This window comes from Myiozetetes cayanensis, unplaced genomic scaffold (genome assembly GCF_022539395.1).
Source record: "Myiozetetes cayanensis isolate MyiCay16 unplaced genomic scaffold, myiCay2020 scf9, whole genome shotgun sequence".
Classification (NCBI taxonomy): Eukaryota; Metazoa; Chordata; class Aves; order Passeriformes; family Tyrannidae; genus Myiozetetes; species Myiozetetes cayanensis.
In genome coordinates, this window is record NW_026088185.1 from 6623883 (window position 1) to 6651719 (window position 27837).

Here is a 27837-nt window from a genome sequence, read left to right on the forward strand (position 1 = left end):
ATTGCTTTTGAACTTGAAACACTGCTGCAGTGGCAGGGTTTTTTTCTCCTCGGTTGGCATGCTGTAAATAAATCTGTGGGCAGTGGTTTGGTGTAACTTTTCACTCAAGTGCAACACGAAAATACTCCAGAACAAAAAGGGATGATTATAAAGGGTTATTTACAACTGTCTGATCTTCTGACTTGCTTGTGTAGACTTCTCCACACTCGACCTCAAAATGGTGATATTGCCATGGAGCAGAGTGTTTCCCTCTATTCCCTCTTCCACTTACTGTGGATTTAGCCAAGTACTGCTCTGCTTGGGAACTCTGGCTCGTTAGCTCAAGTGTCGTCCTTAAATCCTCTGAACTAATGAAGTAGATGTTAATTAAACTCCCTTGCATTCCCAAGACCTGCTGTTGACACCCAGAAGCATCTAACCCCATGGGTGTCATCTGTGCTGATGCAAAGCCTCTGAGACACTGGGCAGGGAATAGGGGCCAGCTGGACACAGCTGGGCTGGGCACAGCTGGAGGAGGACCCCAATAAAGCAGCTCGGGCAATTCAGCAGCTTTGCCTGTAGGGTCCAGCCTGGGCAGACCTTGGTGCTTCAGTCCAGAAAGCACAAGAGGTTCTCAGCTTTGCTCTGGAGTGACCCCTCAGCAGTGGGTGCACTTGTGCTCTGTCACATGGATGTCAAGCACAGAGAAGAAAATTGATAAAAAGCAGGTTTGTAAAGGAAACAGCCTTGTCAGGTGTTACTTTGTCAGGTGGAGATGTCTGATTCTCCTCTAAGAAGGGAGTTCTCACTGAGGTGCAGCAGCATCAAGTGTGCACTATTAGCTTTTTAAGTTGCCATCTGCCCTGCTCCTGCCTGTGGAGATAACCTTTAAAAATTCTCATATGTACACCCAAATTTCTGTTTTCAGAGTATTTAAGCAGAACTTCGGTAAAAGTTTGAAACCAAGGCTGATGCTTTATTACACTGAAGGAAAATAGAAGTTTTTGAACTGTTGAATCTGACAGGATCTTTGGTGGCTCGCACATCATTTAGTTCCTTTGGAAAATGCATTCTTATCTGCATGCAGCAGGCAGCTCTGGAGTCAGCAATGCAAAGGCATTCTTTCTGGTTTCTCAAATACAAAATATTTGTTTTGCTCTTGCTCATCTGTTCCATCCCATTTCCCTTTCTCAGTATCCGAGATTTAAACCCAAGCTAGCCTCAAACTCATTACAAAAAGTGTTGCCCTCTGGTAGGAATTTAGCATTATTATTTTTTTATGGAGCCATGCAAGGGTATAAAATGAATCCAGCAAGTCATAAAAGTTGTATGGTGGAAACATCAAAAATTATATTAAGAATTTCACACATAAGTTATTCAGTAATAATAATGATAATCCTGTTATGCTTTTTGCTGTCTAGAATGGCAGTGAAAATGTACAGCATTCTGACAACTTGTACCCTTACAGAGTTTTTGCTGTTTTGTTTTTTTTTTGTGATTGTCTTTTTTCTTTTTTAATGAAACTCTCTGCAAAACCAGTCAAGCATCCCAAAGCCCTAAAATAAGGGCTCAGCAAATAAGAATTTGGGAGCAATTTATTATATAATGGAAAAACAATTTGGTATCACATTTGTATTTCCACCACCCCCTAAAACATCCACTGCCTCCTGGAGGGCAGTAAAGCCTCTGGGGGCAACAGTGCAAGGGGCTCCCTGTAATTCAGTGTCTGGGTCGTTCCTTTCATGCAGTTTGTGTCTGTGCTGCCACTGAAGGTCATGAGTACCTTTGAAAGTTGCTGGTTTTGCCATACAGGTCAAGGTGCTGACACTGGAAACACAATAATCAGCTGTGCTGGGCAGATTCACCTTTTTAAAGCAAATAAACTGGGCAAGGTTATTTGTGCAAGATCAAAGGGAAATTGGATCGTGAGAGGCTGTTTTCCACGTAATGCTGACATCATGTCTTTTTCATTAGGACATAATTGCATAGTGTCCTTAAGGGATATGGATTTCTGTGATCCACCACTCAGCAGAGGGCCCAGAGCAGGAAACAAGCTGAAATACACTCAGTTATTGAAGTTCTTTGCCGTGGATAAGAAGTTTTTACTTTGAGGCTTTATCTTTATTGTAAAAGGCGTGTTTTAGCCATGAAATTAATAATGTGCAGTCTTTGTCCCACGGGTGGAAATGAGGCAGTGTGGGTTTCATGGGCAAGCAGTCAAGTGCTAGCAGGCTGTCACGAGATCAGCCCTGATCTCTGCTGAATTGTCTGGTAGGTGTGAGCTCCAGTGCCTGGACTGCAGTGGAATTTTGCAGTAGGGAGCTTGGTTATATCACTGCTAAAAGAAATAATCTTTTCTGTGGGTAGGAAAGCGGAGCCTCTGAATGGTGGTAGATGATTCTTTTTGGTCTCTTTCTGTAATATTTGGATTTTGTGCATTTTCTTCCTCTTTGAAGGTTATCAATGGATTCTGAGGTCAGTGCTAATAGAAATAAGCTGCTTGGTGACACTATTTGGAGGCAGGTCCTGACACTTCCTGTTTGCAGGAATTGCAAACCCTCTTTCTTCAGTGTGTTTAAATAGGTACTTAAAGGTAATAGAATTATCTGAGACATATGCTTATATAAGAACAATATTTTTTCATACTCATACTACACCTAACTCTTTTCTCTGCTATTTTGACAGTTTCAAGTATTTGTCTGCCACCATTTTAATTTTTTCATGCATTGCTGAATTAAGTTTTATACCCACCCTTTATGCTAAGGAATGCAGTTTTCAGTTGGTGGCATATACTAAGGTATTACTCCTCTCCTTGACTGGAGAAGCAATAGGAATACGGCTCCTGTGCACACAGATCTGAACTTTTATTTGAATGTGCAGTATTTGGTTTTTGCTGACTCCTAAATATCAAGTGTCCGTGAAATGGGAAAGCTTTTTCAATATTTTCACTTAAATTAGTTAAACGTCACTCTTAATCTAGATTTAATTTCCAGTAATTTAATGATTAATAGAAAAATTAAGTACGTGAATGTGTTCAGAACACCTGAAATGCATGTCTGACTGACTGTGTTTTTCCTTTGCAGGATGTTGTCTGGGGATTAAACTCTTTATTTACTGTAAGTAAAGGAATATTTTGCATATCCACTTTTCTTTTTCCTACCTGATTTAGCTTGAGCATCTCCTAATGTGAACCCTATGTGTTGCCTCTAAAAGTTTATTTTCCTCTACTTCAGTGGGGGTTATACAAGAATTAAATCAGTTTGTGCTTTTTTCTTCTGTGTAACTGCGAGACTAGTACAGGTGGTCTGAAGTGCCGGCTTTTTGTACATCCCTTTTACTTTTGGTTAGACATATTATGGGGCATTTTGATAACATGTTACTTGGTATTTTCCATGCGACATGAAATTTCTTCCTTGAAAATGGAGGAGAGGGCAGGAAGCTGTAAGAGGCAGTCAGGATCCAACAGCTGCTGTTGTACTAAAAGTGGAAAGGCTGAGTCTTTACTTGTACAAAAGTTGCCTCTTTAAGGGATTCCAGGGTTATGGTCCCTTTCCACAGCCACTGCTGCTGGGTAGGAAGGTCAGGAGAAAGCAAAGAGTGACACTACCTTGGTGGCCACATTTGTCATCCCCTCTGGAGAGAGCTACCCCAGCCACTCCAGGATGTAGAAGGGAGGGTGTGAAAAGCTTTGGATGAGGAACATTGCTGTGGGCTTCCCTAGTCCCAGCCCATTTTTGGAGAGAGGAATTCCTTTCACCACTGCCTGCAGGGGCACAGCAGTGGCTGCACTCCCGGTGCTGTTGCTGGGATCATGGTGAGTGTCTGAAATCACCAGCATAGCCCAGGCCAGTGACTGACTACAATCTGCTGGGATTTCCTGGCACCCTAAGGCTTGACTTGTTTCAACAACTTCTCTGGTAAATTGATTTTAGGAGATTGGAGAACATTTGCCTTTTTAACAAAAGGTAATTACGTTTCACAGTCAGTCTCCCACTCCATGCTAAGTAACTGGAAGGAAGTAAAATCCAGTGGAAGTACAAAGGAATGCCTTCAGGGGCAGAACTGCACATAAAAATACCCTGTAGGGCAAACAGCTGTAGAGTGTGATGGTTGTGTGTCGGAGACCACAGGGATTTGTCATGGCCGGTAAGAACTGTGCTTCCCAGCTTCCCTCTTGGATTTTCCACACACCCAACTTCTTATAAATAATTAGGCTTTGGAGTGCTGGCATGGGTCACACTGGTCTTGCAGGGTCTTTTGGGACTTCCTTGAAGAAAGAGAGTGGGAACGATGTGGATAGATGTACTGCCTTGACTGCTGCCTGAAAATGAGTCAGAGACTGACAGGAGCCTTTCACGCTTGTGGAACAGCAGTATTCCACTCAGTCATAGACTGAACTAAACTGGGGAAAGGATCTTGGCTGCAGTCAGAATAGGGATTTGTGGGTCAGCATTATTTTTAATGACTATTCCCTTTCCAGCAGCATCGAGTTCTGCCTTGTTTTTAACCCTAGACCCTTTCTCCTTCCAAAGTTAGTATTTGAGATTAAACTGAGAGATAGGAGGTTTATTTTGACTTTTTGCTCCCTGACCACACATACCCTTAGTTTCTGGGCTTTCTTTTCCTTTTGGCCCTGTTTTTCTCATACCGCTAAAACTTCCCTATTTCTCATGCTCCAGGTTACGTAGTTTCTTCACAGGAGGGAATTATATTGCTTTTCTATGGAGAGATGGCATTAAGGAAACTTCTACCTCATCACTATGATGTTTCCAGGGGTTTTTTTTAAGGGTTTACTTTACCTTTGAACAAAAATCAACAAGAGCTGTGCCTCCTGAAAATTTGAATGTTCCTTCGAAATTGGGCTTAAAACTGTCTCAGTTTTCAAGAAATGTGTCACTGCCAGGGAGGAGTGTCACAGGGCCACATGTGGCCTGCCACCAGAAGGGCTCAGATGCCTTGCTGCTGTTGTCCTTTAATTGTCTTACGATTTGGTTTGCAATCATCAGACTCATTTGTGGTTTCCTTTGGCAGGGACACCACCAGAGTAGTGAGAAAATGGCACTGGCCTTGCCGGTCCTCTTTGCTTCGTTTTGTTCTCTTGTTCACTGGGGCTTCAGGCTCTGGGTGTGATGCACTGAGTGGGAAACCTGTGATGTTCTCTGTTTCTTTTCTAGGATCTTTTGAATTTTGACGATCCCTTGAATATTGAGGCTGCAGAGCATCATCTGCGTGACAAGGTGAGTCAGTGGTTTATTTCAAGCCTGTTGTTCCTAAACAAATACACGTTCTGTACTCGCAATTCCCAGTCAGTCCTTTTAAAGTGCTCGCGCTGGTACTTCAGGCAGTCAAGTGACTCATTGTATCAGCAACCAGTTACTCAAACAAAAAGTGCTTTCTCTGGGAAAGTAAACTCCACACAGCAGTGTTAGTCACTGTATGCTGGAGTTGTTGACCATAATGTAGTCATGTCCCCAAAATAGATGATCTTTTCCCTCTCGTTTCTGAGATTTTTTTTCCCTGAAGTTGTACATGTTCCGTGCAGCAAGTTATAGTGACTTGGCTTGTCGCAGTGACGTGAGTAGCCTTTATCTTAAAACACCTGTGGAAAGATCTCTTTTTCTGTCCCTTTCCAAAGGCAGCTTTTTTTCTTCACAGCTCTTACATCTATCACGCTTTTATAAAGCCAGGAGAAATCTGGGCATATTTAAAGGGCAGGAGTGAAAACTTCATTTTCTTTTTACTGATCCTAATTTTAGTGTGTGCATTATGGGCTGGGTCAAAACATGGTCTTGCTTGGTGGCCTGGTGAACATGTACTGCTCAGCTTGAGAGAGAGTGTGGAGATAAAGGTGAGTAAAAGTGCTGATTTCTTCCTTGTATCGATGTCCAAAATGGCATCACATTTTATTATATAGGTTCATTCCTCAGGCACACAGAACTTACATTTGGCATGCTCAAGATCACTTCTTTTAATTAAATCCTCCTGATACTTTTGTGGGGGTTAACCTCTAAGATGGAAGAAAGCTTCCAGGTAAGCATTGATTTGAAGAGTTCATTGGAAGTGCAGTCAGGCAGTGCACCTAATTTATCTCATTTTTTCAAGAGGAAATAACAGGATTGCAAGTTCATCTTTCCAGCTGTTTTTTGATTAATGAGATCTTATAGTTATTCAGGTATTTATCAGTGTTTGCAGGGCTGGGATGAGACCCTAAACCTATGTTGAGAAAAAATTGCTAGAAAGCTACTCTGGAAGAGAGGGTTTTTTGTGGCTTTGTTTTATCATAAGGGGCCTTAAAGACCATCTTGTTCCAACTCCCCTGCCATGGGCAGGGATACCTCCCACTAGACCAGGTTGCTCCAAGCTCACAAGAGCAGAGTAGAGGGGGAGAGTCACCTCTCATGACACCTTCCAAAGCATAAAACACTTGTCACAGAATTGTTTGGCTTTTTCAGGTAACAACAGCTGTGGAAGAAGTGAAAGGGAAATTGAGTGGGTTTTTGCCACTCTTCTAAATTACAAATATTCTTGGAACGAGCGCTTAAACTCTAAGGGTACTCTTCATAGGCATCTGTAAAATTCCTATTCTGCCATGTTAACTTTTTTTTGGGAGGTTATTTGAATTTAGTAGAGGTGTTTCCTTGGTAGTGACAGCACCAGTTAGTGCTACCTTTTCTGTAGTATGTCTTACAGCAACATCAATAAAAACCAGTGATGCCTGTGTGGGGAGAATAAATTATGCAAGGGAGAGAAAAGGCTGCTCAGAGGATGCAGTTGCAGCCTGAGTTAGCTTTTTGTTTTTCTCTGGTATAGGTGTCATGTAGCATAGAAACACTTTGTTGTGGAGTCAGACTGCAGTGGTCCCATCCTGGCTCTTAAGAAAATCCTCGCAATGCTCCATATGGGAATGCTAATTAATTTTCTTTTCCCTGAGATGTTTTTATGTGTCTAATCAATGACAGAAATAGTGTATTTGTAATGCATGTGCTCCCATTCGCAATGTCTATGCAAACAGATGTGCAAATGTATCTATATACAAATAGTTTTGTGGACAGACATCTGTGTCCAGCAGATCCTGCAGGAGAATCCTGACAGCCCGGCAGTGTGTGTGGCATGGAACAGCCAAACCACGTGTCCCTCAGGCTGTCTCCTGTGGTTCTCCCAGAGGAGATGACTCAGTATTTCACTGAAGTCATTTCAGATTTGAAATCCTGGAGTCCCTTTGCTGACATTCCAGGCTAAGTGTGGCTGCCCAAGAGGTTAACAGTTAATCCAAGGCCTTGCCTCTGGCTATTGAAAATGCTGGGTTTTGTTCAGTTACACAGGCTGGTTTTAAGTCATCACAAATAACTCCTGCCTTGCAGATGCTGGAAGAAGTCTCGTCAGAAATACCAAGTCCTTATTACTGATTCTTGGAAAACAGCTGTGCTGGGAATGTTTGTGTTACATCAGGCTAGAAGGGACAGTTGTGATCCCTTCTTGTGTGAGGGACCTCTTCATTTTTGCATTAAATCTGTGGCTTATAACTGAGCTCACAGTTGTGGCTTTTGGGGGAGCAGCCTTGTTCTGCTCTTACATCTGTAAGATGTAAAAATAATGCAAAATTCAGAGCTTGGGTTTTATAATGAATTAACCTCTCTTACCTGAGACCTGAGTACACCTTCAGCTTCCAGCCCTCCAGGATCAACTTCAGCTCCAGTTACTGAACTTGTTCCATTCCAACTTCCTTCAGCCAGTGAGCATCGAGTCTCTTTTACACAAATTATTTTTTAAAGTACATATGATTGTTTATGCCACTTTAGTCATAAACTTTTTTGCCAGGTGCCAGTAACTTTTCGCAAGGTTGTACAACAAATTTGGGCAGAGTTATCAACATTTGTTTCCACAAATGCTGGACAAAGAGGTTATCTCAACGTTCTGACTTCCTAGCCCTCTGTATCCAAAAAACTGCCTTCTTATCAGAAGTGTTCTAGAGACCTATGTTGTAATTGGTTATTTTTGTCAAAAAGCCTTTTTGGTGACAGCTGATGTTATCTGCCACTTTGTGTGGCAGAGTTTTGCAGAGGTAGGACCCTGTAGTTGCCTGCATTCAGAGGGACTTGTCAGGTGATTTCCTCATCACTGAGATCCAGATTGTAAGGCTTCAGTTTTGCCCATTGTGAGCTTATCTTATGGTTGGCTTCAAGGGGTGGTGGATGCTCCAAAGTTTAGGTACCCACATGGTAATATTTCTCTCCATCTACATGTCCCCCCTTTGAACTCAATCTCACGTTTTCTTGTCATCTTCTCATGTTGCTCGGTAACGTTCTCATCACTGCTGGGGGGCTGTTTTTTAGGTCCCCCCCCAGCCTTCTCCTCTCTACCACTAAGCCCTGTTGCTTCAGCCTCTCCTCGTGCCAAGGCCTTCCCAGCACTGCTGTTCCCAGCCCAGCATGTGGGACTGTCCCCATGCAGGGTCTCATTGGGCCTTTGTATTTGGCCTTGCTGGGCCTCCTGGTGGTGGCTGCTGGCCTTTCTTGCAGCCCCAGCAGGCCCCTCTGGAGAGTGGATTTGCCCTCTGGCATGGTGACTGCATCCTCTTTAGCGTCTGTATTTTTGTGGATCTGCTGCCAGTTTCCACACTCAGCCAGTTTTTAAGCTGAAATTTTCTTGCAAGCTCAATTCACTGTGACTTTTGGCATTTAATAAAGCATTCGGATAAAATTGTAGGTTCCCTTTGCTTTCCTTCCCCCCCCTCCCCCCCCGCATTCATTTAACTTATAATTGTTTCCAGCTTAGGGGAAGTTTGCATTGTTCACTTTTGCAGCACCACTTTCTGGAACAGTCCTGGTGCCCATGTTGTTCTGCATTTAGGTCACAGTCACTGGGAGATAATCAATCACCCTCTCTTGGTTTAGAGCTCAGTAAATTGAAATAAAGGATGACTGATGTCTCTCTGTAAACTAAACAAGGTGTTTCCCAGCATTCAGTCTTCTCACACTGATGCAATCTCAGCAGTTTGGTGGTATGAGGTTTTTTTATTGAATTTAAGAAACTCTTACTAGGTAGTGAGGTGGGACTGCTTTGGATATAGCAGAGACATCAACCTATCAGCAATCAAATGGATGACCAGAGCCATTAACTGCCAATCGAATCAATTCCACAAATTCCAAAGCAATGAGCAAGTGTTGAAGTTTTAATGACTACTCACCTAAAAATGACGAGCTAAAAATGGTAGGATTTGCTGTTTTGTTCAGTGAGCACATAGAACTTTGAGTTCTACTCTGTGGCAACCAGGTAATAATAATAATGGCCAGTCTTCGCGAGCGAAGATCCGGGGAAGGTCTTTACACCTTCCAGCCTGCGCATTGGATTTTTTAGGTGAGACACAGTGTGCGCAGAACTGAGCCCACCCTTTAATCCTAAGGTTCATCTGCCGGGGCCAAGCGAGCTTGGACGGTGGCAGCGAGGTCCTTAGGACGTAGGTGGGTTGCCTTTTAAGGGCTAACGAGCCCCACCTGCCCGGGAGTGGCCCTGACCGGGAATCGAACCCGGGTCTCCGCGGTGATAGCGCGGCGCCTTTACCTCTAGACCACCAGGGGCTGCCGGCAACCAGGTAGGCTGAATACTGAAGGAACAGGGATGTAACTTGGATATGCAAAATCAAATGAGTTTTAGTAGTTCGGGACTTGTGTATTCCTCAGCCAGAGGTACTGTGGCTGCAGTGTCTGTGATTTGTTAGCTGAAATCCAGAGAATACTTTCCATGTGTCCATCTGTCATGGTTGTTTTGAGATACTACCTCAGGACACTGCAATTCTCTGGGGCCATTAAAAGCCCTTACATTTCCTAGTAGTGTTTACTTTGCCCAAAAAACATTTCAAAGCCATATGTACAACACACAGCAGGAAGATTCATTTCATTCTTCACGTGGCTTAAAGTAGAAATGTGTTTTCAAGTACTCTTTTGCTTCTTCTTTTGCTTCTTCTCCACCTAGACCTGCCATATGAGGAATGCTAATGCTGTGTCCTATTTCACTTGTATTTGGTGCAATTTAAAAGGCTAAAGCAAGTTTTGTCATGCTGCAGATGAGCAAATACTGATTTACTTGTTCATCCATGTGATCTGGAGTTGTTTCAGTAGGAAAAGCTTAGTAACATCACCCTGTGTTGTTTCCCTGCACGACCTTCCCATCCTCTCAGTGAAACTCATCTGTCAGCATTCAGGGCCTGGAAACACTTCATGCCATGTCCTTGGGAATGAGTGAGGTAGATTGCACTCCAGGAGTTTTTTACTCTTGAGAAAATCCATCTTGTTGTATTTACCTGCAGCTCTGAAGTGCAAAAACTGAGAAGTCTAATGGGAATAAGTGTGTGTTTGCCAAGAATCCATCTTAAACTTTTTACTTAATTGAGTGAGTCCTGGTTTTGTTTGCATGCTCCTTGGAAAGCAGTGACATAAAATTCTAATTCTAAACTTTGGGGATGCACTAAACAGTAGGTGTTCACTGCTGCCTCCAGGTGATCATTAGATCAAAGAAGGTCATTAATGCCTCACTTTTGTGGCCATCCCTTTGCTCATCACAGCCAGAGGAATGGAGGCCGTTGTGAGAATCATCATTAACTGGCTCTGGAAATACCGAGTTGCTCGTGGATGTGGAGGGGTCAGTTTGCTGTTTCCAGCATGCAGTCTGGGTGCCAAGCTGTCCTGAGCTGTACCTGCTTTGTTGCATTTCCCAGTTTCTTCCTGGTTTTAAAAAACATGCAGCACACCAACACCATGCAAAAAAGGGGTCTTGGTTTTGCCTTTCCCCCTCCTGGTCTTCTGCTCATGTCAGGAAAGGGAGTATTAATTACTTCCCTGCCTTTTTCAGGGCTACTTCAGCAGCCAAGCTTGGAGCTGTTGTTTTGATACTTTAACTCTGCATTATTTTGCATAGATTTGTGTGGAGGAGTTGGATTCTGGATTGACTTTTGTGATTCTTTTTTTTACATTTTTTTTTTTTAATTAAAGGTTTCTCTTGGTGATAAAGAAAATAAGGTTTTTATTTCAGGATTATTTCTGTGGAGATGAATTTATAGTGTTCATGGTGTTATGAAATCTGAAGCTGCCTCTTAAGGTTTCCTCTTTGGATTTTAATTGCCCTACATAGCCTCAGTTCCTTAGGAAACTAGGCTTAAAAAAAGTCTCTCCTTTCAATTGCTTGCAGTCTTTGGAGATTGTTCTAATGAGTCTTCTGGGATGAACGTTTTCCTTGAATTACGTGAGGAGTGTCGCTTTGTCTTTACTAGTGAGAGTGCTAATCTAATTCCATTAGAAATTCCATTGATAATGAGGAACAGTACCTGACTGCATATTTCATATTTTACTGAAGAGCTTTTATAACCTTTCATAGCTGTATGCAGTTTTTTAGAGTCCTTAAAGAGCACACAGTTCAGGATTTTTATAGAAGAATCCTAATTTTTCAAACGTTGCCCTGTGGCTGCCCCATCCTTGGAAGAGTTCAAGGTCTGGCTGGACGGGGCTTGGAGCAACCTGGTGTAGTGGAAGGTGTTCCTACCCATGGCAGAGGGTGGGATGAGATGGGTTCTTTCTAACCAAAAGATGGGTTCTTTCTAACCCAAACCATTCTGTGAAAACCTTCCTTGGGCAACTGGGCGAGAACCAGCAGCACCTGACAGTGATGCAGTGCCTGGACCTTCTGAAAACAGGTGAGTCATTGGAGGAGAATGTTGTCAGCAAGAGGTCTGTAAGTAAGTAATGAGCATAAATAAGAAACAAATACAGATGTGTCTGTGGAAGATCTTTAGGCATCCCTTTGGATGAGTTGAATTGCCCCCAGATTGTCTCTCTGCATCTGTCATTTCCCAGGATAGCGTCTTTAGTTCTGGAGCCACCAAAACCCAGCAACAACTTGGAAGGAGGGTTCTGTTCTTGTGTCTCACCTTAGGTTTTATCTAACACTGTAAACCAATCTTCCACACAGACTGGGAGCCCTGTGTTTTCTTTTCCAAGCTATTCCACGAGGTGCTAAATAACAGGAGCTGGCAGATTTGGGATCTTTTATCTCTGAGTAATTTTGTCCTCAGACTGATTATTCTTTCAGACAGTTAAAAAGTGCCAGAGCTCGCTGCCTGTGTGTGATTTCAGATCTGCTCCTTCTAAAGACTCTTCCAGAATGTTATGCCCAGCTGTACTTTTATCCTCCTGGCTTTTTATTTCTGTGCTTATACATAATAAGGACATAATTACATTTAGATTTAAGTCTTCCTTGAAAATCCATTTTTCTGGGTAGCTCAAGAAATATATTTGAGACTAAATAATGTCTTCAAATTTGGATTCTTCTGTATCTCTTGTCATTGATCACTTTGAAGTCAGTCTTCTGTTAATGTGATTTCATATTTCAGAAGATCAGTCTGTTTGAAATGCTCTTTGATGCATCTCAATGGAAAGCACAATACAAATGCTGGTGTGTCAGAGGTGTGTTGGATCCTCTAAACAGACAAACAGTAACACAAAATAAAATTAAACTTGGAAGTTTGGAGAAAAAATATTCATTATCTGTACTTCTTCCCTGGCTCTTCTGGTTTAAAGTAATTCATTTAAGTGATCTTGCAGTAACTTTTCTGTTTCTCTGTCATACCTGCTCTTTGCTGTCACTTTTATATCAAAGGCATTCCAGGTAGGCATTTGAGTACTTTGCTTCTGCAGGGATTCTTCCTGTTCAGAAGAGATCAGGTCTCTTCCCTTGCCACTTCTCCAGAACCATCCCAAACTTGACAGAAATGGAGGGAGCAGCTGGCAGTGGCTTTTACAGGTCTTCAGTGCAGACTTTGCTTATTGAAACAACTCAGTGATGTGAACTGCTGCCCCTCGCTTGAGACACCAGCTCACATCTGTGTTGGAAGGAATGAAGCAGGAGGATTCTTATAACTAACTTGCTTTTCTTTCTTCCTGACCTCCAAACTGCTTAGACTCTGCTTTTTTGAGGGGGTTTTATCTTTGACTTAGTGTAAAACTCAAGGCCAGTGTGGCTTAATTCCCTGAGACTGCAGAGCCCAAGGGCAGAGGTACTGTGACAACTGTAGGGAGGGCATCATTTAGTGAGTTAACTTGCCTTGCTTTAAGCATTTGGGTTAGTTCACCTCTTCATAAATGGAGACTGAGTGACCTGCAGGAACATTTCTTCAGCTTTAAATTAATTGGGTTTGGGTAGCTGGAAGCAGAAGCTTTCCTGCAGATGTTCTTTGTGGTTTTTCTGCTTGCTGGGTCTGTTAGCAGTTAAATATCTTGAAGTAAATCTGTCTGGGAATTAGAAATATTATCCACTGATCTGTAGTGATCATTGGCCAATTTGGGTGCAAAACAGTTTGTTTGGGTAGTAGCCACCAAAATTATCCAAGATTCTGTAAACGACACTTCAATGTAAGACACATTATATAAAATATAATACATAAAATGTCATGGTCCATGGGTGCTGCATCTTGTCACTGTGTGTTTCAGAGGAGATACTATTTGTGGTAAAAAGCACTGGAAATAGCTCTGAACAAGCATTTTATTTTTCAGATAATTGTGAATTATGTGAAATTGTGTGTTCCTATGATAGGCAGTGTTCCTTAAAAAACTGAGAACAGTTGAAATGGTTTTATTTTGCAGAGTATCAAAAGCATGTGGGTGGGTCAGAAGTCAAATACCAGCTCTCTGTTACCCAAGTTTATAGCATATTTCCATCTGAACGCTTGTCTTTTTATTGGAATGGGTCCAGGGAATGCACTCCAAAGAATTCTAGTGGCTAAATGTTTTTTTGTAATGCCTTCCCTGAGGAATTTTTTAAAAATAATGCTCATTTAATTCATTCATGTATTATTTTTAGCCCAGTTCTCTTTGTCAGGCTTTTCACCATTGCAAATAGCTTCCCATGACAGCCGGCTGGAAATTTTTCCAGTTTCCAGACATATCCCTATAAAATTCCTAATTCAAACAGTGACAATGATACATGGAGAATTCTGATCACTACTATTATAATTAAGTTCAAACACTAAAAATTTAGTGATGACTCAAGGCAGCTGGAAAATTTGCCTTAGAAAGAGAAATTATTTCAAAAACATTTACTTGAATTTAATTTCAGGTGCTCCTTAAAAAAGGTATTTAATTATTAATGTGATTGAGCTGGTGCTGGAGTAGCAGTGGGGTCAGTTGTGCCAGGTGGTTGTAAGTGATGAGCAGATTTTACTGACTAAATTATCTTCACACTTGACAGTTCCGTTGGCTGGAAGTATTTTTGATTAAAGCGTAAATTTTTGAGTTTGCAGGTTGGCTACAGAGGCTTCTTGGTAGCTCTTCTATCCTCTGTGTCCTTCTTCACCAGGTAGTGTTTCCTGCACATGTGGTGCAAGTGAAGCCCACTCCGTGTTGTGGGGACATCCGGCTGGGCACTCGTGTTTAGAAGGAAGCCTTTGCAGTGCCCCTGTGTCTGATCTGGAAATCATCACTGCAGCACGTGTGTTCAGAGTCCCCAACTCTTGTCTCTTTTAGTTCTGTGCAGGCTTTATCCTACTCAGGGGACACAGATGGGGATTTAAAAGTAGTGTTTTGTGATCCTCCCCTGAGCTTCACAAGCCTAATGCATTTTGACCTGTGTAGCTGAAGTCCATCTCCCAAGACGTGTCTGTCTTGCATTTCACTTAGTTGAATGCCAGTTCTGCCCTCTAGTCCCTCACTGATTACACCCGTTAGATGCTTTGAGGTTGTACTCAGTTATTTTTAAGGGGTTAAAAAATGAGCACATTCTTGTATCAGAGTTTGTTCCCTAAATCCTGGCTGGTAACATATAAAGAGACTGAAAGCTGAAAATGTTTTAGTAATAAACCCCTGCTTTCATCTGTCAAGCCAACTGAATGGAGAGTGTAGGTGATCAAAGCATTATTTGACAGCCTCTTCAGGATATTGAGAAAGCATCTTTATCAATTATCGGCAGAGCAGAAGGACCAGGTTGGAGTGGAGCACTTAGTGGTAGCTCGGAAAATGCAAGTAAAATCATACAGTGCATCTAAATATGTAAAGTTCTGGGTGCCCTGGGCTTCAGATGAAGAAGAATTGAGACCACTCAGTTTCTCAGGATGGATCTTTAGTTTTGCACTGATATTAAAGCAACTGTTCCAGAAAACATCATTAGCTACTGCCCTTCCTCCCTGCTGTTGTGGCACATGAAAACGTATTAACTGTTCCTGCAGGCCCCAGGGGTGTAATGAGGTGCGAATACAGATTGTCAGCTGCTCACAGGAACAAAGGCTGACCAAGGACTACAAAGGGATGGAGGCTGTTGGTGACTGCTGGGTTAACTGCACCCTGCATAAATGAGTGGAGATAAAACTAACTGGAACTTGCTGTTACTGGAGGGATGTAGTATAATACCGAGCTCCAACGTGAACCTGGTATGTTGCTAATTGTGCAGAGTTCTGGGATCTGGTGTGTCACGTGTGTGGCTGCTGCGTGCTTGTCAGCAACCTCCAATCCGTGACTGACAGCTCTGTGCTGCTTGCTCGAATCTCTGCTTTCGTCTGATTTGTTTTGTAATTTATTGAGGTGAGAGTAGCTTCCTGCTCTAGAACGACTCAGAGGGACAGATGCAGGCACACCTGTCACGCAAAAGCCGCACACGAGAATTTTGGTATGAACACATCAAAAACTGGAGTCAAGAAACATCTTGCACCTGGTGGTGCTGGCTGTTCTTGATTAAAGGCAGGGATTTGGTGGCACTTGGTCACACTCTTCTGCAGCCAGAGCATAAGACCCTGCTAGTGCTTTTGGGTCTGCTGGCTCTCTTGGCACAAGGTGAAGTCTGACAGCATCCTGCTTGTTTGTGTTCTTAGCCACAAAAGCTGGTTTGCACACACCTCAGTCAAGCACACTGTGTGTCAAAAGAGTCTGAAGTTTCATTTGATGACCTCTTGAACATGGAATAAGTGAGTGGCAGATCAGCAATATACAACATTTTCTGGAATTTCTTTCCAGCACCTTCAGATATTCCCTTGGTTAGCCCTGCATTCATTTTGGCAAAGTAAATGGAGAAAAGGGGATTAGTTACAGCTGCCAAATGAAGTGTTGTCAGGGAGTGGGTCTTTTCTATGGATTCTAGCCCTGTGCTGGCAGACTTTAGAGGAAACTTCAGCTTGAAAAACTTGAAAAATCTTGGACTGCATGCCTTGTCAGTAGTGTGAATAATTCAGTAACAAAATCTACAAAGTCAGAATATTTTTTTCCTGCTGTCTTGAAAGATCTTTATTTCGGTAGTAAAATATTTACCATGTAACTTCCAAATTACTTTCCATGTAATATCACAGAATGGTTTTGGCTGGAAGGGGACCTTCAAGGCCATCTTGTTCTACTCCCCTGCCATGGGCAGGGACACCTTCCACTAGACCAGGTTGCTCCAAGCCCTGTCCCCCCTGGCCTTGAGCACTTCCAGGGATGGGGCAGCCATGTTAATTTTAGCAGATTTTGTACTAGTTTAGCACTGGAAAAAAATCAGGCTTTCTCTGAGTTCTGTAGGAACAATTTAACTGCCATGTCTATTCAGAGCCCTCTATTCAAGCATCCCACTGGATTTCCTCGTGGGGAAATGGTAAGGATGCTGATTATTACATGACTACTCTGATTAGGTAGTGCTCTCCACGGTGTCAGGCACTCTAAGTGGTGGTTGGATTACAGATACTTATCCTGGAGCACTGGACAATTGCTTTTACTGTGTTTTATTTGGCAGTATCAACAGAAGCGAACTTTTAATGGTTCTGCTGGCCAGAAGAGCCTGTTGGGGTCTGCGCTGCCCAGCAGTGAAATGTGAGCTGGAGGGAGCTGGGTTTGCATTCCTGCACCCACCTAACACTGCGGGGGTATCGCTGTATCCCTCAACTCAAAATAATGGCCAGTCTTCGCGAGCGAAGATCCAGGGAAGGTCTCTACATTATTATTATTATTATTATTATTATTATTATTACAGGGCTTGTTGGAGAAAACAACAACTGCTTTTGATTCTTCAGTATCATTGAGCATATGAACCCCTGAGCTGAAATCCCTCTGGAAAAAGACACAGGGATTGCATTTCATAGGGGGGTGGGTAAACCAGGTTTGGACATATTTTGGATGTTCTGTTTATTGCTGAAAATTCACAGATGTTTGTCAGTGAAGTTTAAATAGGTAGATAATCCTAAAAGATGTAACATGTGACAACAAAGATGATCCTTTGGTTTAAGGCTCTTATTTGCTTCATCAGGAATGAAAATGGACATTTCACCACTGCAAATTTGGGGGTTTTCTCCATTGGCTGCACTCAAGCCAAGCTTTTCACCTTGTATTGATTTTCCTTATACTGATTTCAGTCATTGTAAATAGTTTCATTTTGATACCTATAATCATAAACTGAAAAATGGGTTTAAAGAAAAATAGTTTTTTTGGTGTTTTTTTTTTTTATTTTCAGTATCATTAAGTGGTTAATGTTTGTTTACAATAGAATTTGTAGATATGTTTGACACTTATATTTGTGTGAATAGGCTGGGATCTGGTATCTACAAATCTAGTTTGGCCAGGCAACATTGCAGTTTTGAGCATAAGTTTCTTCTTGAGGGGTCTTAGTTATCCAACTTACTGGAGCCCTGAAGCAGATGAGGACATGTTATCACAGTAAGGGGACAAAGTTATCACCTCTCTCTGCTCAGGTAGCAAGGACCAGAGATTTTTGGGTATTCTCAGTTCACTCTAAATCAATTTGAGTCAATTAACTGTAAATTGAGATCTAATGCCTAGCTCTTATTTAGGGCATTTCATTAGTAGAAACAAGCATGCTGATGAAGAGCTCACTGTGGTGTTTGGTACTCTGCTGTTGAGAATTGTAGTGATGTAGAGAGGAAAATTATTCTCTCCGGGTAGGACAATAGAGCAGTGGGGGGGCTGGGCATTCATTTGGATCCCCTTAGTCCTGGATTAATTCCCTGACATTTAAATTGCATTCTGTTTCTTATCCTCTCCTTAATTTTGACTTGAATATCTCAGTCTTTCTGTAGTGTTCCTACACAGACAGCCTTTCTCACCTGTTTTATCTCTGCTCTGACAAGTTCAGTTTTGAAGGAGTAAAGACAAACTGCTTTTCTCTGCTGTGCTGCCCTTTGTACTTGTAGGTGCCAAAAGTTCCCATCACACAGATAAGTTAAAATGCACAAAGGAAGAAGCAGCCAATTTTTTAATCTAAGTTTGACATTCTGCTTTTTTTAATCTGCCTGCAAAATAAATTATTTTTCTGGTTTTCAGAACTGAACTTGGCCTGTGGCTTAAATCAGCGTTGGACTGCACTGACTGCAGTCACAGCTGAGACTTATCCTGTGTCTTTCCTCCCTTATGTCTTACAAACTCCAATCCTGCAGGCAGCCTGTGGTTGTGGTAAACAGAGTGAAGAACATTTGGTGAGGAAATCAGTGTGAGACTTAAGACTGAGTCCCTGGCAGTAATTCCTGTGGCTGAAGGAGTCAGATACCCTCCCTGGAGGAGCCTCTGGCACTGCCTCATGCTGACAAAAAGAGGCTCTGCCAGGGTGTTTGAAACCGTTCTCCCTGTGCTGCTGAGGGGAGAGTTGCTCTTAATGGCTTGGCAGTGGCTTTTGATGAGTGGCCACTCATCCATGATGTATTGACTATATTCTACAGGCAATCTCAGCTATAATTCCTTGGCTGAAAGGAATTTTTTTTCGTGTGTGATTAAATGCCCGTATTTTTAAAAACCAAAACAAAGGTTGCGTCAGGAGGGTAATTTCCTGAACAAGGCATTACACTACAGATAGATACTAAAATAGGTGAAAAGAAAAAGAAAGCTTTTGCCTCATCCTTAGAAGCAAGCAATTTAATGTGAATAAGGTAAGCCACTGTGAGCGGGGAGAGAACCAGAACTGTGGGACACGTCAGGTTTAAAGTAATTTTTTGATTAAAGTGTCCTAGACTGTAAAACTGTAATTGGGTAGGGGAAAGAGGGAGAATCCATCTGTATATTTTAAACTGAACAATCTGGTGTCTTACATATTGGAATATGAGATAATAGTAATTAGGTATAGAACAAAAGAGTTCCTGTGGAGCTGAGGAGGGTAAAGGAATTACTGAGTTGACAAGCCTGACACTTTCCTCCTCCATTCCCCAAGATTAAAAATTATAGTTTTTAACAAAATGTTCCTATGTTCAGTGTGTCACCATGGTATGGATAGATGTGTCAACCTCAGTGCCACTCTTGTTTTTGAAGGCTTTCTGTTTTCTATCCTTTCACTTCTCTGGTAAAAGTTGGATATCATTTTGGAGTCTGTCAGTTTGATGTTCTAATTACAGCAGCAAAATAATTTAAAGAAATATAAAATGATGGATGATGATAAAACTGAGTAAAGAGACTCTGGAAAACTGCAAGACAGCTCTCAGACTGCATGAAAATAATCCTGTGTTTTTTGTGTAACTGCAAGTTAAAGGTCTGTTTCTGTGTTCTTTTCTTGCTTATGCTCAGTGTAACCAAGTAAAGTGATTCCTGTGGCACAGCCCTCCAGCTGTGTCTCATCAAGCCTGAGTGCAGTGCAAAGATCACCTCCCTGGACCTGCTGCCACTGCTCAGTGTGGCCCAGGATGGTAGTTGGTTGTCTTAGGCAGTTCATGGTCAGCTTGGTGACCATCAGAACCTTGAGGTCCTTCTCAGCAGAGCTGCCTGCCAGTCCCCAGCATTGTTCATGGGCAGGACTTTGTGTTTCCTTTGTTGAACCTCCTGAAGTTCCGCCTGTTGAGGTTCTTCTGGATGGTGTATCCTTACACAGCCACAGCTCCCAGTTTTGTATCATCAGCAAGCTCTGTCCCTTCATCCAGTGGTAAATGGAGATGCTGAGCAGTGTTGGCCCCTTGAGTATTCTACTGGGACTCTGTGCCGCTGAGCAGTCCAGCAGGTTCAGTCCCCCTACTGCTCATTTATCTGCTCTGTCCTGAATCACCTTGTCTTAGAGCTTCCTTCAAGTGAACCTTTAGCACTTGCTTTGCTTTTTAGTCTTTCTTTGGTAAAGGAATAAAGGCTTCTGCAGTGATACCATCCATCTGTCCCCTCATTCCAGCCTCCCCCCCCCCAATCCCTGCAGCTTTTAAACACAAACACCAATTTCCTTCAGATTTGACAGAGCAGCAGAGTCTTTACACCCAGTTGCTGTAGCTGTCACAAAAACTCTCAGCAGCAGTAGCAGCAAAGAGAGGGTGGGCTGTGAGTGAGCCTCTAGGAAAGTCTCCCATGCCAGCTCTGCCAGGCCCTGCTCCAGGTGGGTTCCACAGGCACGTCCAGCTTGGAGCAGACCCCGAGCTTTGCCCTCCCTCAGCTGGTGCCAAGGAGATCTGGGTGAAACCCAAGGGGGCTGGAGGAGGCTGAAGGAACTACAGTTCTTACTGGGAGGGATGAGGTAGTGAAAGGTATCAAGGGAAAGCTGTGTGGAGGGGGCAAGGAGGGCAGGAATGATATCTGCAAGTCTGGAAGTGGCAAGATTTTGCTGTCTTTGCTTGCTAAATATGTGTCTTGTAAAGGCCTTTCTGATTGTTCTTGACATTCCCAAGCTGGAGGGCTTGCAAACAGACTCTTGCACACTAAGAACTTTATTCTGGTAAAGAGAACTACCCATAAACCACTCAAGCACCACAGGGAGTTCCATTGCTTCCCACTGGTTACGAGATCTGCATACTTTTACTTGCGGTTGTCTCTTTTCCTCTTCCATATTTAGCCACATTGGAAGTACTTAGGGAGCACACTGCTGAATACATGAATTTTTAGGGATTTTGTACAACTCTGATATTTTCATTTTCAGTACTGCTGGCTCTTACTCCCAGCAGTGGAAAGATATGTGCTGTTAAAATTGATGAAGCAGTAATTGAGGGCAAGGCTTTGAAGCTACTGCTTTATCATCCTGTGTTATTAATTCTCAAGGTTTACAGACAGAGTGGCATTGTAAAACCCATTATAAAATTATATACAGTGTCATGCTGGCTGCTCTGCTAGCATGCATTCTGCTCTCCTTTTTGTAACATCTCCCTGGATTACCTCTTGCCATTTTTAGTTGTTTTCATCTGTAAACTGGATTTCTCCTTCTCTACTTTCAACTCTTCCACGTGATCTTGGAATTACTCTGATGTGAAGTTTGTGAGGTTGCAGTCTTTCTTGGTAAGAAATTACAGTGAAAAAGAAAGTTCCCAAGAGTTTACTGTGGGATCCAGGGCTGTGTCAGAGGAAACAGTCTGAGGTGATACAGCTGTTTCTATACCCATGGAAACAGTAAAAAGATAATGTTTTTAAAACAGTGTAAGAAATTCTTTTGCCAAATGTGGTGATTTCTACAGGACTTCAGGAATCCCTTGGTCTTTGGGTTTCCTGATGCTGCATCTCCAGTTGAGGTATGTCAAGAGATTTCAGGACAGCTCTCCAGACAGTGCTTTCCCATACATCTTTCCTATGTATCTTTGTAAAATAAGTGCATTGTAGAAATGCATGTGTTGCTTAAATTAGCACAGTCTCATCCTTGCTGTGCTCTTTTACTTACTGCTGTTTGAGCTTCATTTGGACTGGGACCCATCTCTGTCCATTGTCTAGTATGGGGTTTTCCACTTAACCTCATCCCCTTGTTTAAATTGATAGCCCTGCAGCAAACCTTGACATCCTGAAATCTCTCTTCCCAGTAGGAAATAGCTGCTTCCAAACATTTTCAACAACACTGCTTTTTGTTTCTAATGGTACAAAACTGCGGTGTGATGAAAATGTTCTTAGCCTTATTCAGGTAAAATAAACTCACATTTATTCCTGGCTGCTGAATCAAATATCTACTTCCTGATTTCTTTTATAGGGGGGACAAAATGTTGAAGGATCGTTCTAATTAAATGCATCCACAAGGAATGTTCTGAGGAACTGAAGTATATCTTCATGTTTGGTCAGGCAAGCCTGGCAACTCTGGTGGAAGGGAGCTTTTTGTCCCCCATGTGTGTAATGAATCGCAAAGCAATGGTAACTGAGCTTGCAGCCTGGCTTTCCTGACGCTCAGACATCGGCTGCTCCACACACTGACGGGTTTTCAAGCAGAAGGGGCTTCTCAAGGGAGGAACCTGATCTGCTGCCTTAGAGGCAAACCTCAGCTTTCCAGGCTTTTACCACACTGGAAAAGAATTTAGCTCCAAAAGGCTTTCAAGCTTGATGTGGGTTTTTTGGAAGCTATTTAATATTTGTTGTGGGGTTTTTATTACTCTCTGATTACAGCTTAAGGTCTTATTAAGAACAACAGTTCCATCCCAGTCCAAAAACATCTTTTCATAACAATTCTCCCAGTGAGTCACTGAATTTATTTATCTCTGTATTTATTGCAGTAAATCCTTCACTTCCTCTGCACCCCCAACCACCCTGTTTGGTGCTTGTTGTTCTCACTGAAACTGAGGCAGCCACAGTAGAATACATATTTGGTTTTCTGCAATATTCCTGCATTTGCAGAACTGCACTGGGGTTTTTCTTGGATTGCCTCCTCTTTTTATGTTCCGTGTCCTTGTTACAGCCTTTGAGGCCTCTTCCCAGTGTGTGCAAATGAGCAACAGCACAACTGCTAATTGTGCTAACAGATGTAAATATGAAAAACATTATTTTTCTAATGCTACAAATATTCATAGAAACCATTACCCATCTTCCATAACACTTTGGTCGTTAATGGAGTCTCTCTCAGGTTCAGCAAAGTTGATTAAGCTTTTGCAGATGGTTTGATTTGCTGAGGTAATGGTAGAAATGTGGGAGAAATGCACATTTTAAAGCTTTTGTTTTAGGTGCTTTAGGCAACTGAGTGGCTTAAAAGGAAAGCTTTTGCTTTGCATTCTTTAGAAATATGCATGACTTTTGAACAGGAACATATGGGAGAGTTGCTGAATGCCAGCAAGGAGTCTGAACTCTTGGAGCTGAGTTCCCCCTGCCTCACCTGAGTGCCTCACCTGCCTGGTCAGGTGTGTTTGAAAATCATTTGCGTTGAGTAGAGTATAACTTGCAAAAACCCTCTGGACAGACCCAGGCAGCTCCTGTTTCCTCTGTGCTTGAAATTTATCCATTAAGATCTCAGATCCCAAGGACATAACCTCTCTTGGGAATGAGTGGCACTCTCCTGTGTGCATTTGCAGCTCAGCGAAGATTGACATCAGTGTAATTCGGATAATTCAGGTAATTTTCTTGAAGGGCTTTTCTATAACCCTTTCCAACTGACAAAGTGGCCGGTGTGCCTGGCACGAGCCTTGGAGGAGCCCAGCTCCTGCCATCAGGCACCGAGTGACCAAGCAGTCTCTGTGCCCCCTGGCTTCGCTCCGGGGAGCTTTGCTTTGTTTTCAGCAACATGGGCAGAATCAGAAATGGTACCACGGAATCAGTCAGTCCTGGCAAATCCCGAGCCGTTTGGCACCGTGGCTGTAGGACCACACGACTCACAAAGGCTCCACCCTCTGCTTCCAGCCAAGCTGCTCCATAAGTCAAAGGGTGGATTTGGCAGGAGTCAGGACCTACGTCGCATTTGATCCAGGGAACAATTTTTCTTTGGGAAGCTGCTTTGCCCTCCTCATCTGGCTCGATTCCCTCGCCTTTGCACAAACAGGATTTAGATGTCGTTATCCGTGGCTACCACAGCAGCATTTACACTCTGCCTCCCTCTCCTCTTCCAGTAACTTCAGAGTGCTTTTCTTCCTTTATCTTTGCTCCACTGGCAGACAACAGGAAGTTTGTGGAAGTCCTCTTAGAACTTAACTGCTAAGAAATCTAGTGAAGCATTTTCTCACCATTTTGCAAAACAGTAATTGCTTGATGTCTAGAAACAATTCAAAAATCTGAAATAGAGATCACAGGCCATGAAAATTGATGTAGCTTTGACTGCACCTGCTAAGTACAGGAACTTGTGGGAGAGACCTCTGTATAGGTTTTTCACTCCCCACTCTTCCCTTTCTTCATAGAACTAAAATTTAATTACAGAGCTTGGAAAAGTCTTATTTAGCTCAGTTTCTAAATGATCTGAAAACAATGACAGGGAAATGAAAGCAAGGCAGGAATATGAATTGAAAAAACACCTCACTCTGGAGATCTTTGTATTACTCAAAGATTTTATTCAGCTCCTTTTTAAATGGGAGGGAATGTGTAGGAGCTGATGGGTGTGAATACTGATTTCCTGCAAGGTGAAAAAGGAAGAAAAGGTGGATTTAAATATAATTTATAGGGCTAATGGGTAAATCTACCTGTTTATTATATCTTCCTCCTTAAGCTTTGGCTGAGCTGAGTAATGTGGTTTTAGTGGTGCTCAGAAGACCTCTTTCCTAAAAACTCTGAGGAAAACTACAAGTCAGGTCCTGGCAGAAGTTGTTTGGAATTTAACCTTGGTGAGAAATGTTGGATTCCAATGGTGTTCTGTTAAAGTAGTGCTTCTTAAATTATTATTGTTTATCTGAAAAGAGGGAAGGGCAGAAACAATTGATTATTTTTATGATCTTTTTCTGTTTCCATTTGAATTTTACAGGACTGTAGATCTAAAGGATGTGAAGGTGGATCAGAAAGAGTTTGTCACAGTGTCTGGGTGGTTGTAGTCACAGCTGAGGGACACATGGTATGGAGGGACTGGCCAGTGTGGGCTTCACCTTAACACAGAGACAGAGGGGGCAGAGTCTCTGCTCTCTAATAAACTGAGGTCAATACTGTCAGTAGAAAGAAGAAAAATTTTGCCAAATACTGCAATGTGTGAAGTGGGTATATTAAGGATAATAATGAGCTAAATCTGCTTTGCTTTGGTGTGGGGGTTTCTTTGTTTTGTTTTTTTGTGGGGTTTTTATTTGGTTTCATTTTGTTTTTATTATTACTATTTTGGGGTAATTCTTACATATACATTTGTTTTAAATAAATAAAAAAGATTCCCGAGAGAAACTTTCCATTACAACTATTCCAGACTTCTCTGGTCACAGAAGTATTGTGGTTTTTTTTGGATTACTGAACAGATCTTCTTTGGATTAGAAATTAAAACTTAAATAAAAGACTAGCAGTTAATCAGTATAACTGAGTGGAAAAGATATACGCTCTTCTCTCAGAGCTGCCAAATCAGGTCAAACCCCAGGTTTTGAGACAGTAACGAGTTCTTGAGTGTGTGTTTCCATGGGCTTTTAGAAATGGTAGGATGTAATTCTCTTCTGGGGTCAGGGGCTCTATAGGTCCTCTCCCAAGTGCTCTTCAGCAGAATCACAGATTGGTTTGGGTTGGGATGGACCTTAAAGTTCATCTCATTCCAACCCCCTGCTGTGGGCAGGGACACCTTCCACTTATCCCAGGTTGCTCCAAGCTCTGTCCAACCTGGCCTTGAACACTTCAGGGGTGGGGCAGCCACAGCTTCTCTGGGCAACCTGTGCTGGGGCCTCCCCACCCTCACAGGGAAGAATTTCTTCCTAATACCTTATCTAACCCTGCTCTCTGTCAGTTTAAAACCATTGCCCCTTGTCCTGTTTATTATATACATTTGATATTTGCTTAAAGGTTGCTTACTAAACCTCTTTGTTGAAATACAAAGGACCATTTCTGTGGGATATGTTTTAACTTTACAGTCTCTGCTGTAGCCAGTTCTCAGCTCAGAAATATGCTGTGACTTATATTTCATGTTCTTCCTCCACTGATGATTTTTGATTGTCCCCATCTGATTTTCATCAACTGAAGCAGGGATTTGGCCAGCATTACTGACATAGCAAATGCTCCTAACGGGGTACTGATGTACTGCTGTGCTCTCCCTCTCACCTCTCACAACTCAGGGTGCTGTAGAGCTGCTTTGGGTCTGTCCTGGGATGGCCATCGTTCTGAGGGATTTGTTTCCCATCCTGCCCATGAGGCCAGTGTCTTAATTTCTGTCCCCAAATCCCTGGGCTGTGTTGCACAGAGGAGGTCTGGCTCAGGCACAGAGCTCTCCACCCCTGAGGCAGTGAGGCAGTGTGGCTCCCAGACAGAAACCCAAGCCTCATTCCTCCTCAGGACATCTCCAGAGAACCCAAGGGCAGCTTTATCCCCCCTTACAGTACAGTGATGTTGATGAAGGGTAAATGCTGGTAGTTTAAAATTAGATTTCCCCTTTGAAAAGCTCCTCCATGTGGTGTTTCCAGGACTCATTGATGGTCTGTGTCAGGGTTTAATGACTGGCTGAGTCAGTTTCTGGTGAATTTTCATGTGTTACACCATCAGTGCTTCTGTTCTGCAGGGACGGTCAGCCCTCTCTCCTTCATCAGTCTGTGGCCTGATGGCTCTGATGGCATGGGAAACTACTTGGTGTAGAGGCAGCTGTGCCTCCAACCAGGCTAGCAGTGGGATGTGATCCAGGTCCAGAGGGATGTGGCAGAAGCCCCACTGGGCACAGTGACCACTCCCCTCAGCTGTGGTCAGTGAGGGTCAAGAGTCACGTCAGTGACCATTTCTGCTCAGGGTCTGGTAGGAGCAGAAGTGGCCATTGATAGGAGCTGCTTTGATGGGGGGGATTTCCAGCAGCAAACCTCCTGACTCTTCTCCCTCTCAGCATCCAGACCACAGGACTTTTCTCATCAGTCTTGGCATCAAAGGATGCTTGGGCCCCAGGGCACTAATGCAGAGCTGGGGTTGGGTGCAGTTCCTTGGAGTCTCCCACAGAAGGACACAAGTTCCATTCAAGGGGTAGGCTTTGGTTTTTTTAATAAGAGTAGGTGTTTTGTGCAACCTGCCTTCTAGTCTGTCTTTCCAGTGGTCCTACACTGAGGATCTGCCCTTGAAGGGATGTTAAGAAGTCCTTTTCCTTTCCCTGAGCATTCCTAGCAGGATTTTGTACGTGCCTCTTTATCATGCAAGATGCGTGCTGCTTTGATTAATTCTTTTGCATTTGATTATTCAGTGCTGCACATAAACAGATGTGCACAGAGAGAAGTGCCCCCTGTTAATCAGGAGCTGCTGAGCCATATGGCAACATGGAGTGTCACAGCTCTGGGATGAGCACCTCCTGCTCAGCAGCCAGGTTCACAGGCAGCGAGTACCATGTTAATATATTCCTGCCATCAGATCCTTCATCCCAGGCTGCCTGAGTGACAGCGTGGATTTCTGGAGCCTTCCTACTTTCCTGAGGTCTTGTTTTTTTGTTAAATCACTGCTGAGAACCCCTCTTCATGTTTACTAAGCTCATAGAGGCAGAGATGAAAAAGCAGAGGGTGCTGAGCTGTCTGCACTGCTCTCAGATACTGCACGCAGAGCAAGGTGCAGTTGGCTCTGTTTTGTGTGCAGTGGTATTTCTTAGTCTTGTGCCCAGTTTTTTTTTAGTGACCCATCTCTTGGAGAGACACGAGAGTAGGAAATAATGTATGGTAAGCCCTCAGATAATTAATTAAGTTTCCACAACACTGGGAATTGTAACTGCGAGTGTTAGAGACCCTGGATGGTTGTAAAACCAAGAAAAAACTTCTAGGAAGTGTCATTGTTTTGGTTATTGTAAAAAATCAGTGTTACTGCCAAGGTGGATCTTACTGCCTTCTTTATGGCTGGCACCCTGATCTTTAGCTCTGTGCCCCAGTAATGAATAGACTCAAAGAATGGTTTGGATTGGAAGGGACCTTAAAGCTCATCCAGTCCCACCTCCTGCCATGGGCAGGGACACCTTCCACTAGACCATGTTGCTCCAAGCCCAGTCCAACCTGGCCTTGGACACTTCCAGGGATGGGGCAGCCACAGCTTCTCTGGGCAACCTGTGCCAGGGCAAGAATTTCTTCCTAATATCCAACCTAAATCTACCCTCTTCCAACTTAAAGCCAGTAAGCCACTGATGAGTCCGAAAGGTTTCATCTGTCAGGTACAGCGT

General features: G+C 42.9%; 1 protein-coding gene across 3 annotated transcripts in view; it reads left to right on the plus strand.

The window, feature by feature from the left end:
- UBE2F (ubiquitin conjugating enzyme E2 F (putative)) overlaps positions 1-27837 on the plus strand; it is a 62782-nt gene that overhangs the window by 32919 nt on the left and 2026 nt on the right. For 2 of the 3 annotated variants that reach the window (XM_050340077.1, XM_050340079.1), the window contains 3 exons: positions 3063-3095; positions 5154-5216; positions 5736-5827. In XM_050340077.1, the coding sequence (XP_050196034.1) occupies positions 3063-3095; positions 5154-5216; positions 5736-5807 (168 nt within the window). In that variant the 3' untranslated portion in view covers positions 5808-5827. The remainder of the gene's footprint in view (positions 1-3062; positions 3096-5153; positions 5217-5735; positions 5828-27837) is intronic. The other variant, XM_050340078.1, reaches the window with a different exon arrangement.